The sequence below is a fragment of the Egretta garzetta genome, unplaced genomic scaffold (assembly GCF_000687185.1).
Source record: "Egretta garzetta isolate BGI_Z169 unplaced genomic scaffold, ASM68718v1 scaffold320, whole genome shotgun sequence".
In the NCBI taxonomy this organism is placed as follows: Eukaryota; Metazoa; Chordata; class Aves; order Pelecaniformes; family Ardeidae; genus Egretta; species Egretta garzetta.
The window spans coordinates 1,996,776-2,010,488 of record NW_009258260.1 but is presented as its reverse complement, the minus strand read 5'-3'; the positions used below and the strand labels follow the sequence as shown (position 1 = coordinate 2,010,488).

General features: G+C 41.1%; 1 protein-coding gene across 1 annotated transcript; it reads left to right on the top strand.

Annotated features, from left to right (window-relative positions):
• The first annotated feature begins 6,487 nt into the window (after positions 1–6,487).
• On the top strand, positions 6,488–7,591 carry GPR15 (G protein-coupled receptor 15). The gene has a single exon (XM_009638298.1). It carries the CDS (start codon positions 6,488–6,490, stop codon positions 7,589–7,591), a length of 1,104 nt encoding a protein of 367 aa, XP_009636593.1.
• Positions 7,592–13,713: the final 6,122 nt, after the last annotated feature.

Sequence of the window (13,713 nt, the reverse complement as noted above, 5' to 3'; positions counted from 1 at the left end):
CACAACGCGGGCCCCCGCCACGGACACAGGCCTGGCTGGGGCTCAAACCGTGGCAGGCCCAGCCCTGCGCCTCCGCACTGCAGCACCACGCCTCGCACCGCCCTTGGCCGGCGTGAGGCACAGTGATGATTAATGCCCAAATTGCACACTCGCAAGACTTCCTGCACTTGGGAATCTGGAATCATGGTCCCAACGTCTTGTGCGTGCTGTATGTAACAGCTGCGAGTTTTTACTGAAATACAAAAAAACACTTTGCAAACTCTCGTTTCTACAATTTCAATTATTTGGTCACCCCCTGCAGCCATAGGCTCACACTTCTTTGTTGCTTGATAGCTTGTAAAAATGGTGACATGATAGGCTGGCTGAATGATGTGGGAAAACACCAAGTAAGGAAAAAAAAGATGTAAAAATTACAAAAATGGGCAACACCGGCTCCATACTCCAAACTGACCCCCCCCATCCCTGGTGCACATACCCACGCAAATGACAAGAGGACTCTTAAAAGCGGTTAACAACTCTCCTGGCTGCAAGACCACCACACCCAGTTTTGATTTTACCAACCTCCAAACAAGCAAATAAATACTCAGAAAAACAGAATCGAGCCCCAGGTTTTCACATCTCTGAGGACTTCTGGGAAACGATCCCAACCAACTCTTTTCCCAGGGCAGCCAGGAAGCATTTTTGCAACGAGGTAAGAAGCTAGGATGGCAAAGGTGAGAGCAGTGATACAAGAAACTTCTCTGACTTGGTGCAACAAAATAATTTTATTTTAAAAACAAATTAGAAATTATATTTAATTAAGAAACCTCTCTACATCCCAGCTTTCCAGATCATGGAACCATCTCACAAACATGCAACACAATGTAACTGTCTGCAAGGCTGTATTTTGGGGTCTGACTGGGATTTATGCTAGACTCTAAAATATTTAACATCTTTATCGATGGCCTGGAAGAAACCAGAGTATCACTGATAAACTTCACAGATGACACGAGGCTTGAGGGAAGGGTAAATAATGACATGGAGAGGGCACCAGTACAGGGTGACCTGATCATCTGGCAGCCAGGGGCAAACAAACATGCATTTCAATAAGGTCATCAATGAGCTCATTCATTTAAGAGCAAAGAGTGGAGGCTATACTTATCCAACATAAAACTTTACCCTGGGAAGCACAAAATGAAAAGGACAAATGGGTCATGGTGGACTACCAACTGCCAAGATGGTGCTGTGGCCAAAAAACCCCAACTTTCCTGCAACCTCAGATGTATAAACAGGAAGGAAGGAACAGGAGGAAAGCGGTTGTATCACATCTAGAGTTGCTGCTGCCTGCTGAAAGAGCGTGTCGAGAGAAACCTGAAAAGGGGCATGGGAATCACTGAGCAATTAGAAAACGTCTCTCAGTGAAATATATCACAAAAGGCAAGCCAATTTAATTTACTGAAGAGAGAGCTAAGGAGTTGCAAGACCATAAAATACATGTAATGGCAATAGGTACAAAAAAATCACTGATTTTTGTTTTCAGTCTACCTGGCAAAACTATCAGAAGGTGAAGCTAGAAAACGCTAAAAGAAAAAAAAAACCAACAAACCCCTCTGTATTCTAAGGCATGGGATAAGCAGAACTGGAACCGTTTACTGTAAATTGTAGTGAATAACCTAACACTGGCAAGTCTATAGGTTTTTCTCCTAAAATACCTAATCTTGTAAAAATAAGAATCAATTCTGGAAAATTTTGCAGCCATTGCTACTTCCATTACTGAATTAGACTACAGTGGCCTCTTCTTCAGAATCTGCCCTGATCAATACGATGCGTGCAGCTGCTTGAAAACAGACAGAGGGAAGAGAAGTGTTTTCATGTTATTTATTTAATTTCAAATACTCTCTACAGATTTCACCTGGATTTTTTTTCCTTTCTGGAAAAATACCCCTCCATATAAAAAGAGTAACCCAATAAAAAAGTTACAAACAAACGCATGGAGTCATTCACTGCTAACACCTATCTTTTCTCATTTTCTCTTCTTTCCATACCTCCTCAGCATGCCTCAGCAGAACCACTGGTTGATCAATTTAGCTACAGAATGGGATCACTTGGGAAGGTTTTCAAAGTAAAAGTTTGCTTTACTGTGCAGAAACTGTGACAGTTTGTGCATGAAAGCACAAAGGGAATAATGTTGATGGCGATAGCTTAAACACTGTTCCTGCTTTTTGCAAAACTGAAGTTTCTTCGATAGCAAACCTGGATCATGTGTATTCGTTTGTACCTTTAACAGAAGCTCTCTGGCACTGAGAGAGAGTTTAACATCAGAGTGCTGCAAACAAAACAAACCAAGCAACCAAACCCTAGCGTGTTGCAAAACGTGTGACATACAAAATTTGTGTCATTGTAGGTCTCACAGTCTAAAGAAAGAAGTAAACCTTTGTAGGAGGCAGCACCATCTATATTAAATGAAACTGGTACAGGATGAGAAATGAGATGAGAAATGAAAAACCCTTCTTCATATACCACATTTGCTTCAGGAGTTATTGATTTAGACCTGAAAAAGCTGTTCAAAAGTCTGCCCATTTCTTCCACTACTACTAGCTTATTTACTACAAGGTATTGCCTTTCCCAACAAATACTCTCTTTGTAATAATAAAAAGGGCAGGTTTAGTTTTTGTGGTTTAGGCACCATCTAGGAGCATTTCACATACTCAAAATGAGCAGAAATTCCCATGGATTCCCCTCAGACATCTTCATACAGTTGCCTCGGTTTTATTTCTCCCTTCTTTATTTTTCTATCTGTGGCACAGAACATGGTAGGCTAAGAAAACCCTACCCCAATTACAATTTTCACAGAGAGAAGACCTTCTAGATGTGCTTCTTCCAGATATGATGAATAGCACAGGTTCACTTTAATGATACCCACTTGTCCTCTTAAGTCAGTGGTCTCCAAACCTTTTCATCATGCATCCCATCAGTAAAAACTTTTTGAGCATGCACCCCTATTATATGGTTTTAAAATTTTATACATGTACTACTGTACTAACGTATTATGCACATTATAAAACATACACAAAAAATATAAATTAAAAAAGGATGAGATGAAGAGGAAATAACCACTATTTTAAAAATATTTACTTTATTAAGTGTACAAAAAATGTTTACTTCCCGCACCACACTTTGTAGACCACGGCTCTTGGTATGAAACTATTTCAAGCTATCTCAATGCATTGTCTCGGTGCCCACAATTTTACTTGAATCAGTTCTACCTTCTCCTCTTTGTTCAGGGGTGAAACTTCTGTTGGTTAGCATTCATCTGGTTACCTCTGAGCCTGCCTTCACCTACGTTATAGCATAGTAAGGCGGTTTCAGCCAATTTGGTGGGGGGTTTTGGTTGTTTTTTTAATTAGGTCTGCAAATCTCTATTCCTTACAGAAGGTTTTTGAAGCACAATCATTTAGAAACTACTACACTTTCTTTTACAGCCAAATGAACCTCTGTTCCTTCTCAGCATTTATCATCATTAATAATTTACAGATACGTAGCTTATTTTATAAGAGAATGTAAAAAAATTTGAAAAAAAACCAACAAACCCACACCTCAGAGAGAGAGAGAGCGCGCTCAACAGCCCTGCATACTTCCTGTGCAGCTACTTCTGCTGCACATCTCTTTTACTGGTTTTGCCACAGAATTAGAAGGCTGCCATAATACATTTATGACAAGCATTACAGAACTGTAAGCAAAGACGTGAAATCTTTTCCCTTGCTACTGCTGGAAATACCTCAGCATTTCCTACGAGGAAGATTTAAGGAACGGTACAAACACTGATGCAACAAACTTCACAAGCGCATTGGAGAGAGGCAGGACCACCAGAGAAACAGAGGCTCTAAAGCAGAACTGGCCAAATGCATGACCATCATTACCACCAGTACCCACTGTGAGCGTGTGGCTACAAAAGCTTTAGGTTCACTCTCATGTTCAAAACCACTCAGCACCCAGTGGCTGCATTTTTTTTAAAGCTGCGTCAAGGGCTAGACAAGATGGGTACCCCGAATGGAAGAACATACGCCCAAGCCAAGCCAGTTGCTTCAGCAGAAATTTTTTTTCAGGAAAAGGGTTTAAACGTATGTGGTGAGGAGAGGGTGGAGGCTGTCCTCCTGGTGACAAAACATCGCACCACATCTCTTGGACCAAATTCAAGAGAACAGAGTTGATCCCTTTTGGAAAAGGTTTACTATCTTATTTTTTATTTTAGTAAGTAAGGCTATTAAACTAGAGACAACAAAGTGAAGAACTGCAGACACAAGTACACATGGACATACACTTATCCTTACGGTTCCATTAAGATTTTTTAAAAGTTACTCACTTTTTTGTCTGCTCTGGGATGGGGAGAGGGAGGGAGTGAATTTCAAGGAGTACACGGTAGCATGAGATGGAGGGAGTGAAGTTTGTGTCTGATTTCTAAAGCTTGCAACTGCACGTAAGCTGTTAGGATCTAAGTGCAGAGTAAAGTTACATGTAGGTCCATCTTCACAGGAGAGGCAGAACTATTATACCGCAGACCGTAGGGTTCAGCTGATCTTCTACTCTAGTACTGATGGAAAGAGAATGCCTCTATTTCCCAGTGCTTCATGGAAGAAAAAAAACCGAAACACATTCCCTGAAGCAGAAATAAGCAAAGACAACACAAAACTCACCTCTGCACTGAATCCATCAAAAATAATTTCTGTAAACTGTAAGATACTTGGGCATTTTTACACAACTCTTAGCTGAAAAGTAGGTGTATCTTTTGTAATCTTTGGATGGTGAGAAGATGATTTTTAGTCTGTGCTTCCTTACAGGTTCACACTTATGTCTGTATCTTACAAATTGGTAATCTAAGCCTGGGTGTTTTTATACACCCTGACTCGTTTTTCAGAGCTTGTGAGATAATTAAATTCTTACATATTCCATGAAAAACAGTCAGCTAGAGTCCACTAGTGCCCTACTGATAGGAAGGCAGTTGTATATAATTAGCTCCTTATTAGACATCAGCAGATCTACCTAAGAGAGAGTGCCCACCTAAATATCCCTTGATCCAGGAGCCCATTTTTTTAATAGCAGCTGGCTGCTCTTCCCAGTGCCTGGAAGTCTACCAAGTACCTGCCACACAGCACATAACCTGAGCACTGGCAGAGTGAATCTGAATGCATCCAGAGTGCACTGGAGGGACTAATTTGCTGTCCATGCAATTTGGAACTGCTCTTTACCTGTGGAGACATACATAGATGTGATCTATCTGCCCAGGGCTTGAGCATGCTCCGGTAAGCAATTTGCTCAAAGCTTTGAGAATCCTGCCTGGTCTTTGAATACACAGGTGGGAGAGGAAGGGAAGGAGAAAATGAATTTATCTGCAGGAGAGGAAGGACGATGAAGACCAGCAGTAGAAGTTTCCAATTAGTATGCACTGACAAATCTGTAATTAATTCAGTAGCTTAAAAAGTAAGAACTTGCATTCAATTTATGCAACATGGAAAGGGCCGTCTGTAAGGTAAGCCACAGCTGGAACGATATTGATACTGCAAATGAAAGATGAAGGAAATCAGAGCTTTTTAAGAGAAGCGAGCGCTGTACATACCAACGGCTCAAGAACCACCTGGGCTGCGCAGTCAGGAGAAGGAACAAACCACTGCTCTGGGGTCCAGGACCATGGCTGATATGGAAGCCTGTGCGTGGGTGGGAACATCAAGCCAAGTTTCACTGGAAAACTGTCCTCTAAGTTTCTAACATTTCCATAAAGCTGGGTGTGGGGACCCCAGGCCTAGGGGAACTGGAGGAGCTGCAGGGCAGGAGTTGGGCACTGGCAGAGCAGTGGAGAACCTGGGACTGATACAGAACAACTAACTACAGGGCAGAACAGAGCTAGTAGTTTTAAATATTGTTCCCTAAATGTTTTCGTATGAAAGAATTACTCTCAACAGAAAACAACAATCGTAAATGGGCAAAGAAAGTAAAAACCTCCAAGCCTCAGAAAAGTTGAACTTGCCCCAAAAAGCAATTTATACGAAATGTTTTGAGTAAAGATAAAGAATGTGGCGCCTGAATTCACCATTCTCTGACTTCTTCTGAGCTGGTACAATCTCAAACTTCTTCAAAATAGCAATATCCTGTACTAAAAAATAAAAAGTTCAGAATCTTGAAAACTACCTTCGCTCCCCCCCAAAATAAAACCAAAACCCAAACCTGGTTCGCTTATACATGCAAATGCAAAATGAAGATAAAATCAGCAGAACAAAACCAGATTTTAAAAAAAGAAGCAAGTGTTTATTCAGAAGACAGGGTTTTGACTAATCAGAGGCTGTCGTCACTTGTCTGTTTGCCTATGCGATTGGCTAAAAGTATACAAATTACCCCCCCCCAAACCACTTTTCTCCTCTTCCCTCCCCTCACTCCTCCCCCCTCACTCGCTAACCTGTTTTAAAAACTTTGAGGGGAAGGGTAGGGGGAGCTCAGAGCCTTCCTCAGAGCGGGGATGAGGACAGCTTGGCCAGAAATGGAACTCACCCAGCTGCCGCCTGTGACTACAGTCACTTTCAGCTATGACTACTACTACGATGACAACTGCCACTACCAGCACCTGCAACAAATGTCTACTTTCCTCCCTATCCTGTACGCTGTGGTGTTCCTGGTGGGCATTGTCGGCAATGCCATCCTGATAGTAGCCTTGGTCTTCAAGCGGCGGGTCCAGAGGCTGATCGACATCTTTATCGTCAACCTTGCTGCATCTGACTTCATCTTCCTCATCACGCTGCCGTTCTGGGTGGACAAGGAGGCGTCGGACGGGAGCTGGAGGGTAGGGTCTTTTCTCTGTAAAGCTAGTTCCTATGTCATCTCAGTCAACATGTACTGCAGCATCCTCCTCCTCACCTGTATGAGTGCTGATCGGTACCTTGCTATCATGCATCCCTCAATCGCTAGACAGGTCAGAACAAAATCCTATTCCAGTGGACTCTGTGCCTGTGTCTGGTTATTATCCTGCTGCTTAGGGATGCCAACCCTTTTGTCCAGAGAACTGGCACAGCAATATGGAAAGACTTACTGCACAGACAAAGCCATGACAGAAGCCAAACAGATCACGTCACTGATGCTTTTAATCCTGGCCTTCTTCTTCCCACTGTTGAGTATCTTAACCTTCTACTGCTCCATCACCAAGAGACTCTGTGTGCATTATCAGAGAGCTGGAAAACACGATAAGAAACTGAGAAAATCCATCAAGATCGTCTTCATTGTAGTGGCAGCTTTTGTTGTCTCCTGGGTTCCCTTCAATCTTTTCAAGCTTATGGCCATCCTTTTGGGACTCCTAAAGCAGTCTGACTGTTTCCTCGATACGGTTGCCCAGCTGGGCATGAAGGTGAGCAGTCCTTTTGCTTTTGCCAATAGCTGTGCCAACCCTTTCATTTACTATTGCTTTGACAACTACATCCGCAGGGCCATGCTCCGGTGCCTGTGCCCATGGGTGAAAATCAGCAGCAGCGGCAACAACTCTGATACTCTGGACACTCGCCTGAGCCACTCCTTAACCAATTTTGTTGCGGGGGAGTATGCTAGGAAGAGGAAGCGCTCTGTATCCCTCTGATTGGGAGCTGGGACTGCGGAGGAAAGAACTTCTCTCAAAAGACGGCAGGAAAAGAATAAAGCGAGAGAAACTGGGGGGAAAAAAAAAAAAGAGCGACAGAGGTGCAAGTGTAATGCAGCCAGCACTTCAGGTGGGAGGAACGCTGCTTCCCTTTAAATGCGGATAGATGGAATAGGAAACCTTACCCACGGAACTACGGTTCACAGTGATCTCCGTGTTACTGCACAGTGTAAATATGAAACCATTGTACCAAGAAATATCCACCAGCGCTTACACTGGAACCCCACTGCAACAAACTACAGACAAGAATCACGTGATTTAGTCAAAGCCGCTCTGAGACAGGCTTTGAACTTAAACATATACAGGTTTTTAGAGCAAGAAAAACAACACAACAAAAGCGTTTCTTCTCTTTGGTTCTTAGCTTAACCACAAAGATGTCGGAATGTCCTCAAACCAACCTGATAATTTCTGGTGTTTTGGAGGCTTTCTGAATTTAGAAATCCAGTGTTTTAATGAATTTGTGTGTTACCCGTTCTTATAACTTGAGTCTTGTGCATTCTTCTTTAAGTCTCAGCTTCTTACTATGGCATTAAATCTTAGTTTTAATCACACTAAAGTAAGTTTCTAGCCTCTGTGATTTCAGAAAAAAGGTAACTTGAAGGCAGAGAAATCAGAAGACAAGTAAAAGAAATCCTGCATTTAACCTTGTTCTTCAAGGACAAAAAGAACAACAAAAAAACTCTCGCGCTTTTTAGGACTTTCTTGAGGATCTGACAAAACTTCTGACTGCTTGGGTTGTCATATAATGGCACTACATTGTGTGCCATTCAAAGTTCTGCTCTACTTTGTTTTGCTGCAACCAATTTATGTAAAGACATACGCAGTAGGGCTACTTTCTCCCACTGGAGTCAAAGTCAAATGCAAATGTGCCTGAAAAGCAAAATTAGCCAGAGTTTCACAAACATTTGAGTGATTCTCCGAGAAGCATGGAGAATCATGGGGAACGCTGAGAAAACTTGGGTGCAGGGATGCTCACAGAAAAGGAATTCAAAAGGACCAATGTTTTGGTTCATTTAGAGAGTTGAACTCAACCAGCTCAATAAAGTTAGCTCATTCCTATCCAGCAGTCTTGGGGAAATGCATTTTATATGCTGTGGGGAAGATACCATTTGCCCAACTGGTACCAAGTCTGACAGCAAATGGGGTGGGGAAACCGAGAAATCTCTGTATTTTTAACAGCTGTAGTACCTCCTAGATTTACAAGCTGAACCAATGTGAAGCAAGGAGTTAAGTAGCTCATCAGAAAACTGGTACTGGACTTTTATAAAGCTGACTACATCTATTTTATTAAATCTTTCATATCCTTCTAAATGCCAATGATTAATCGAAATGTATGCTTAAAACAAAGAAACCAGGGTACAATGTTTTAAAGTGCACAGTTAAAAAAAGTATTAAACTTCTAACAGCGCTGGGATACATCGGTTGTGTTGCAGTATCTCATACTGTTGTCTCTTGTTAAATGTTCAGCTTAATATAATACTGCTTGTCATAAACATAATAAATCAGTATCATAAAGCATCCAGGATGTGTAACGTGACTAAGTCAAAAGACTGTTAGAAATTTTCCTTTTATATTTCCTGATGTAAAGATTTTTATCTTTCCTCTCTTTTGCACTTAGCCTTTGAAGCGTTTGAACTAGCTTTCATAAAACCCACAAAGGTGTTGACTACAGGCAGAAGTCATCTTATCACTAAGTGATAAAATACATGAAAACAAATCTTGAACTGCAATAAGTAAAAGATTTTTAATGGTACTTACAGTCCTGTAAGATAAAGCAAATTCAACTTTGCCAATGAAAGACTGATTCATCAAATATACATCTTTGAGACTATTTTTTAAGAGGTAAAATAAGCTGGTAACAACTTGCATGCAATCTATTATACAGCAAACCTCATATAATTTTACTGGACAGCAGTGTTTCAAACTAAGTTTTAAGAATTTGGTTCTGCGTTCCCTTCTCTCAGCTTTGCGAGGCAAGGAATAAGCTGGCACACAAATCCGCACTGTAACGGACCAGAGGGACTGGGAGACAAGTCTCTCAGAAACAAAAAGACTTGCAGCAATAGTCTCTGGATCACTGTGATCACCACAGTAGAGACTTCTACATTTCATTGAAGCCAAGAATTGTCTTCTAGGCAATCAGATGCAGGAGATTACTCCTAAAATAACAATGAGGCATTTTACAAATCTATGGAAAGTTACTTTTATTCTAATTAGGGAGTGCTCTAACTGAAAAGAGTCACTGCCTCCCACTTAAGAAGAGGACAGGGCGAGTTCTAGGGTGAACGGTTACACCTGTGCAGACTTGCTAAAAGGCTTCAGGGGGAAGACATCTATACCAGATAACATAATTCATGAAAAATAGAGAGAAATGGGCAATGCCTGAAGACCTGTATTGTAAATTGAATGACGGAAGAGGTATACCTCTGATGTAACTGCAGCACGAGTACACTCACTATAGCTTTTCACACCTTTGTACTTTCTAAACATCTATAAATGGGGATGACTATTTAGGTGTTACAGATAAGCCCTGGTATTTGCATTTTTTTTGAACCTTTGGGTCATGCTGTTTAATGTAGGCAGAGAAACAAAAACATACCTCACCCAAGGACAGTGCAAACCTAGAAACCAAGGCATGGACTTCTTGCCCGACATCCCTGCCAGTTCCCTACTGGCACCCACTGGCTAACACAGCAAGCCCTCATTGGAGCAGGTGGAGAGCTGGCACTACAGGGTCAGTGGAGGCAAAAGCATCTTTCAGCAACTGCTGGTGACACTGTGTGCTCTCTGACACACACCAAGATACTGTGATACGTGCCTGGGCTAAAAGGGGGGCATCACAGAGACACATACTAGCTTTTTGCTCTTCCCCCCCTTCCACCGCATGCGTTTTTTTTTCTCCCCCCACTACCTCTTCTAAAAGATTTTGTTTTTCTTCCTCCACGTGACCAACTTTTCTCCCCACACCTAACAGCCAAACTCCTTTTTCAGGCTTACAAATGCATGAAGAACATGAACCATGTTTTCAGACCTCCCCGTGTTTGAAAATCAGAACAGTGCCAGTTCAAATTTTAATCTTATTTGCAGTGACCCTCAAAAACTACTGTCTCAATAACCTCTTCTCAATCTCTTATCCTCCCTCTCCCTTTACTAGTACATAACAAGAGACTTATTTTTTTAATTACAAAAAGAAGCCTAAGACTTGCATTTCAACTAACCTATGATTTTTATTACAGAAAAAATTCACATCTTAGCAAGTCAGACTAATTCATTATTTCTTCAATCCCCACCCGAAGCAGAACACTATCTTTGGAATATAATCAATCTACTAGACTTTAAATAATTTTAAGTTAGGTTGTTTTTTTTTTTAAATACTTCAAAATACCAGATCAAATTGGAACAACAACTAAGGAAATCTACCAAGATCTCCTTCCATTGCCTAAAGCTTTAGTACTGCCATCTGGGAAAAAAACAAATGAACGTGCTAAATATTGCCAGGCTTGAAGAGATCACATACCAGTGCCACAGCAAATGCTCTGCATGAGCAAAAAAAAAAAAAACGAGAGGCAACTAATTCAACAAAGCAAAACTCTCTGGATTCTTTTAGGCTGTCATCCAAAAGACCATACCCTACGAAGGTGCTTATTTTATTCTTGTAAAGTGCAGATCTATTTGTAATTTTCACAACAGTGTCAACATTATATTCAACTATTTCTCTCAAAGAAAAGGCAACCTATGCTTGAAGAAACTTACTTCTGGAATTTTGACTATGCCATGTTAATATTCATTTGTTAGCACTAATACAGCTTAGGATGACACCAAAATTATTGTTAAGTATTTAACCTGGTAGACTTGAGTAATGTAGCAGGATGCCTATTTTATCTGTTAAAAGAACTTAATGACTGTGAAGTGGTCTGCTGTGTGAAATGGAAATGGTGCAATTCTGATTTGACACCTGCCAAAGATCTTGATAAGTAATCTGGACTGTGTTTTTTTCCCCAGTTTTACTAACTTAATCCAATATGATTGCAGCTAAGAAATATGGTTTGGTTTTTTGTAATCTAACTCTTTCATTGTCATGAAAAGGCAGCAAAGCATTACTAGAAAATCTGTCAGCAGATCTGGATGGGAACATTCATCTGCCCATCCCACAAACCTCTCATGAGTTCAAAGACACTTTTGTACTGCCTTGGAATGAAATCAAGACCTTTTGAGGTTTTTCATGAAAATAACTACACCACCAGCACCAACCCCAACAACCTAGAGGTTGGTGCACTTTCCTGAGATGTGCACAATCAAAGTTGAAGTGCCTCTGCTTCTTGATATAAATCAGGACCTGGTTAGATGCATCTCTTGGTCTCCATTTTGGCTTCACTGAATCAGCATTTTTCAGAAATGAAGTACTTCATCTCAGCATGAAAAAAAAAATTGTAGTCAGATCTGATGCTTACTTAAATGGGCAAAGAATTTTTGCAACCTTCATTTCAGCACCAGCTGTGGTAACACTGACAGCTACACTGCCACTGAATGGTACTTTGAGTTGCAGAGGACTGAGGAGAAAGTCACACAGGGAGTACATTCAGATGCAAAATGAGCAGGACCAACTCACCACCCTCAAACAAGTAAGACAAGTGGTGTAGTCACTGCACTGGACTGACCCTCCACAAGTTCTGCAGTAAAGGTTGGGTCTTGGAAGCTAAGAGGAAAATTTCCACTGACTAAGGTGCATCAAGATTTCATCTGCAGCTTCTTGTCCTGGCTCTGTCAGATTGATGGGATGAAATGCCTTTCACAGCATGCCTGTGCCTCAGGTTTTGAATAGGCTGGATTACAGTAAGAACATTTCCTGACTTTGCAAAGATGTTGCAACAATACATTTGTTGACAGGAACAGTAAGATCGTTGACAAAATAAGGGTTTTTTTTTCAGGTGCTGGTAAGGTACACAGTACAAAGAGGTGTCAACTCATGGGTGGGGACACTTACGTGCACTTCTGGCAGTTACACACTACTGGAATACCAATTTGTTATCCCTATATGATCATTTATATTCATGAGGTCAACAGGGACTTGTGAGAAGATTTTTAAGTTGTAAGCACAAATCATTACATTACGAAGACAATCCTGCAATGGGAAATCCATCCACTTGGGCCATTTACCAAGTATGCCAGCATTCTGCATCTCATCAGAGAAAGGGAGATCAGTTCATGAATAGGAAGAAAGAGCTACCTAAATTCATAAACAATGGAAACATGCACTGACAGTGCACTAAATAGACTCAGAAGTAATTATGATGCTACTGAATGTCACAGACAGAGGTGGCTAGGTAGCCCTAGAAAACCAGAAAAAGCCCATATTCTCTCATATAGCATTTTAATACTATACCACAAAGCCTGCAATTAGTGCATTCTAGGTTTCAAGAAGAACCCAAGCACCTGCTCGGTTTGCAGATGTGGGTGTTCAGTATCCTGCTGGAGTGTTACTGCAAGTGACAGGAGGTTTTGGAGTACTCCACTCTCCATAAAAGACAGAGGGAGTTGAGGCCCAAACATCTAGGCAGCTAAGACCCCAGTTCATAATAAAACAAAAGAATACAAAATATGGGAGATAAGAAAGCAAGTGGAACGGAAACCAACAGCCTTTAAGAAAGGCAGCCTTTCCAGATGTGACTTGGTAAAAAAGCCCTCCCAAAGGCCAGGCTGCTTGGGTTGATAATTATTTTAAAATATGAATTGAATTGTAGGTTTTATTTTCCCAATTTACCTCTCCTGTGTTTTTGTAGCAGACTGCATCAGCTTTTGAAATAGAGGCCACATTATGGTTTGAAAGCACGCAACATTATCACTATCCAACCATCTAAATTGCATTGTGACCAAAACACATATTTTCAAACTTCAAAACAAGTTTCCTTATTACTAAGAGAGCATATTCTTAGTCAGAAGCTCCCACTAAGTCTAGTTAGTACTTCCTCCTCTACTGTTTACTTTTCACATTTTCTAGAGCGTATGTGATTTTACAAGAGGCATCTCAACAACAGATCTCAGAAAAGAAGAGACCAACGTTT

Bases quoted from the DNA above. Each gene is read 5' to 3' on its own strand.
- GPR15 (XM_009638298.1), top strand. From the start codon at position 6,488: ATGAGGACAGCTTGGCCAGAAATGGAACTCACCCAGCTGCCGCCTGTG.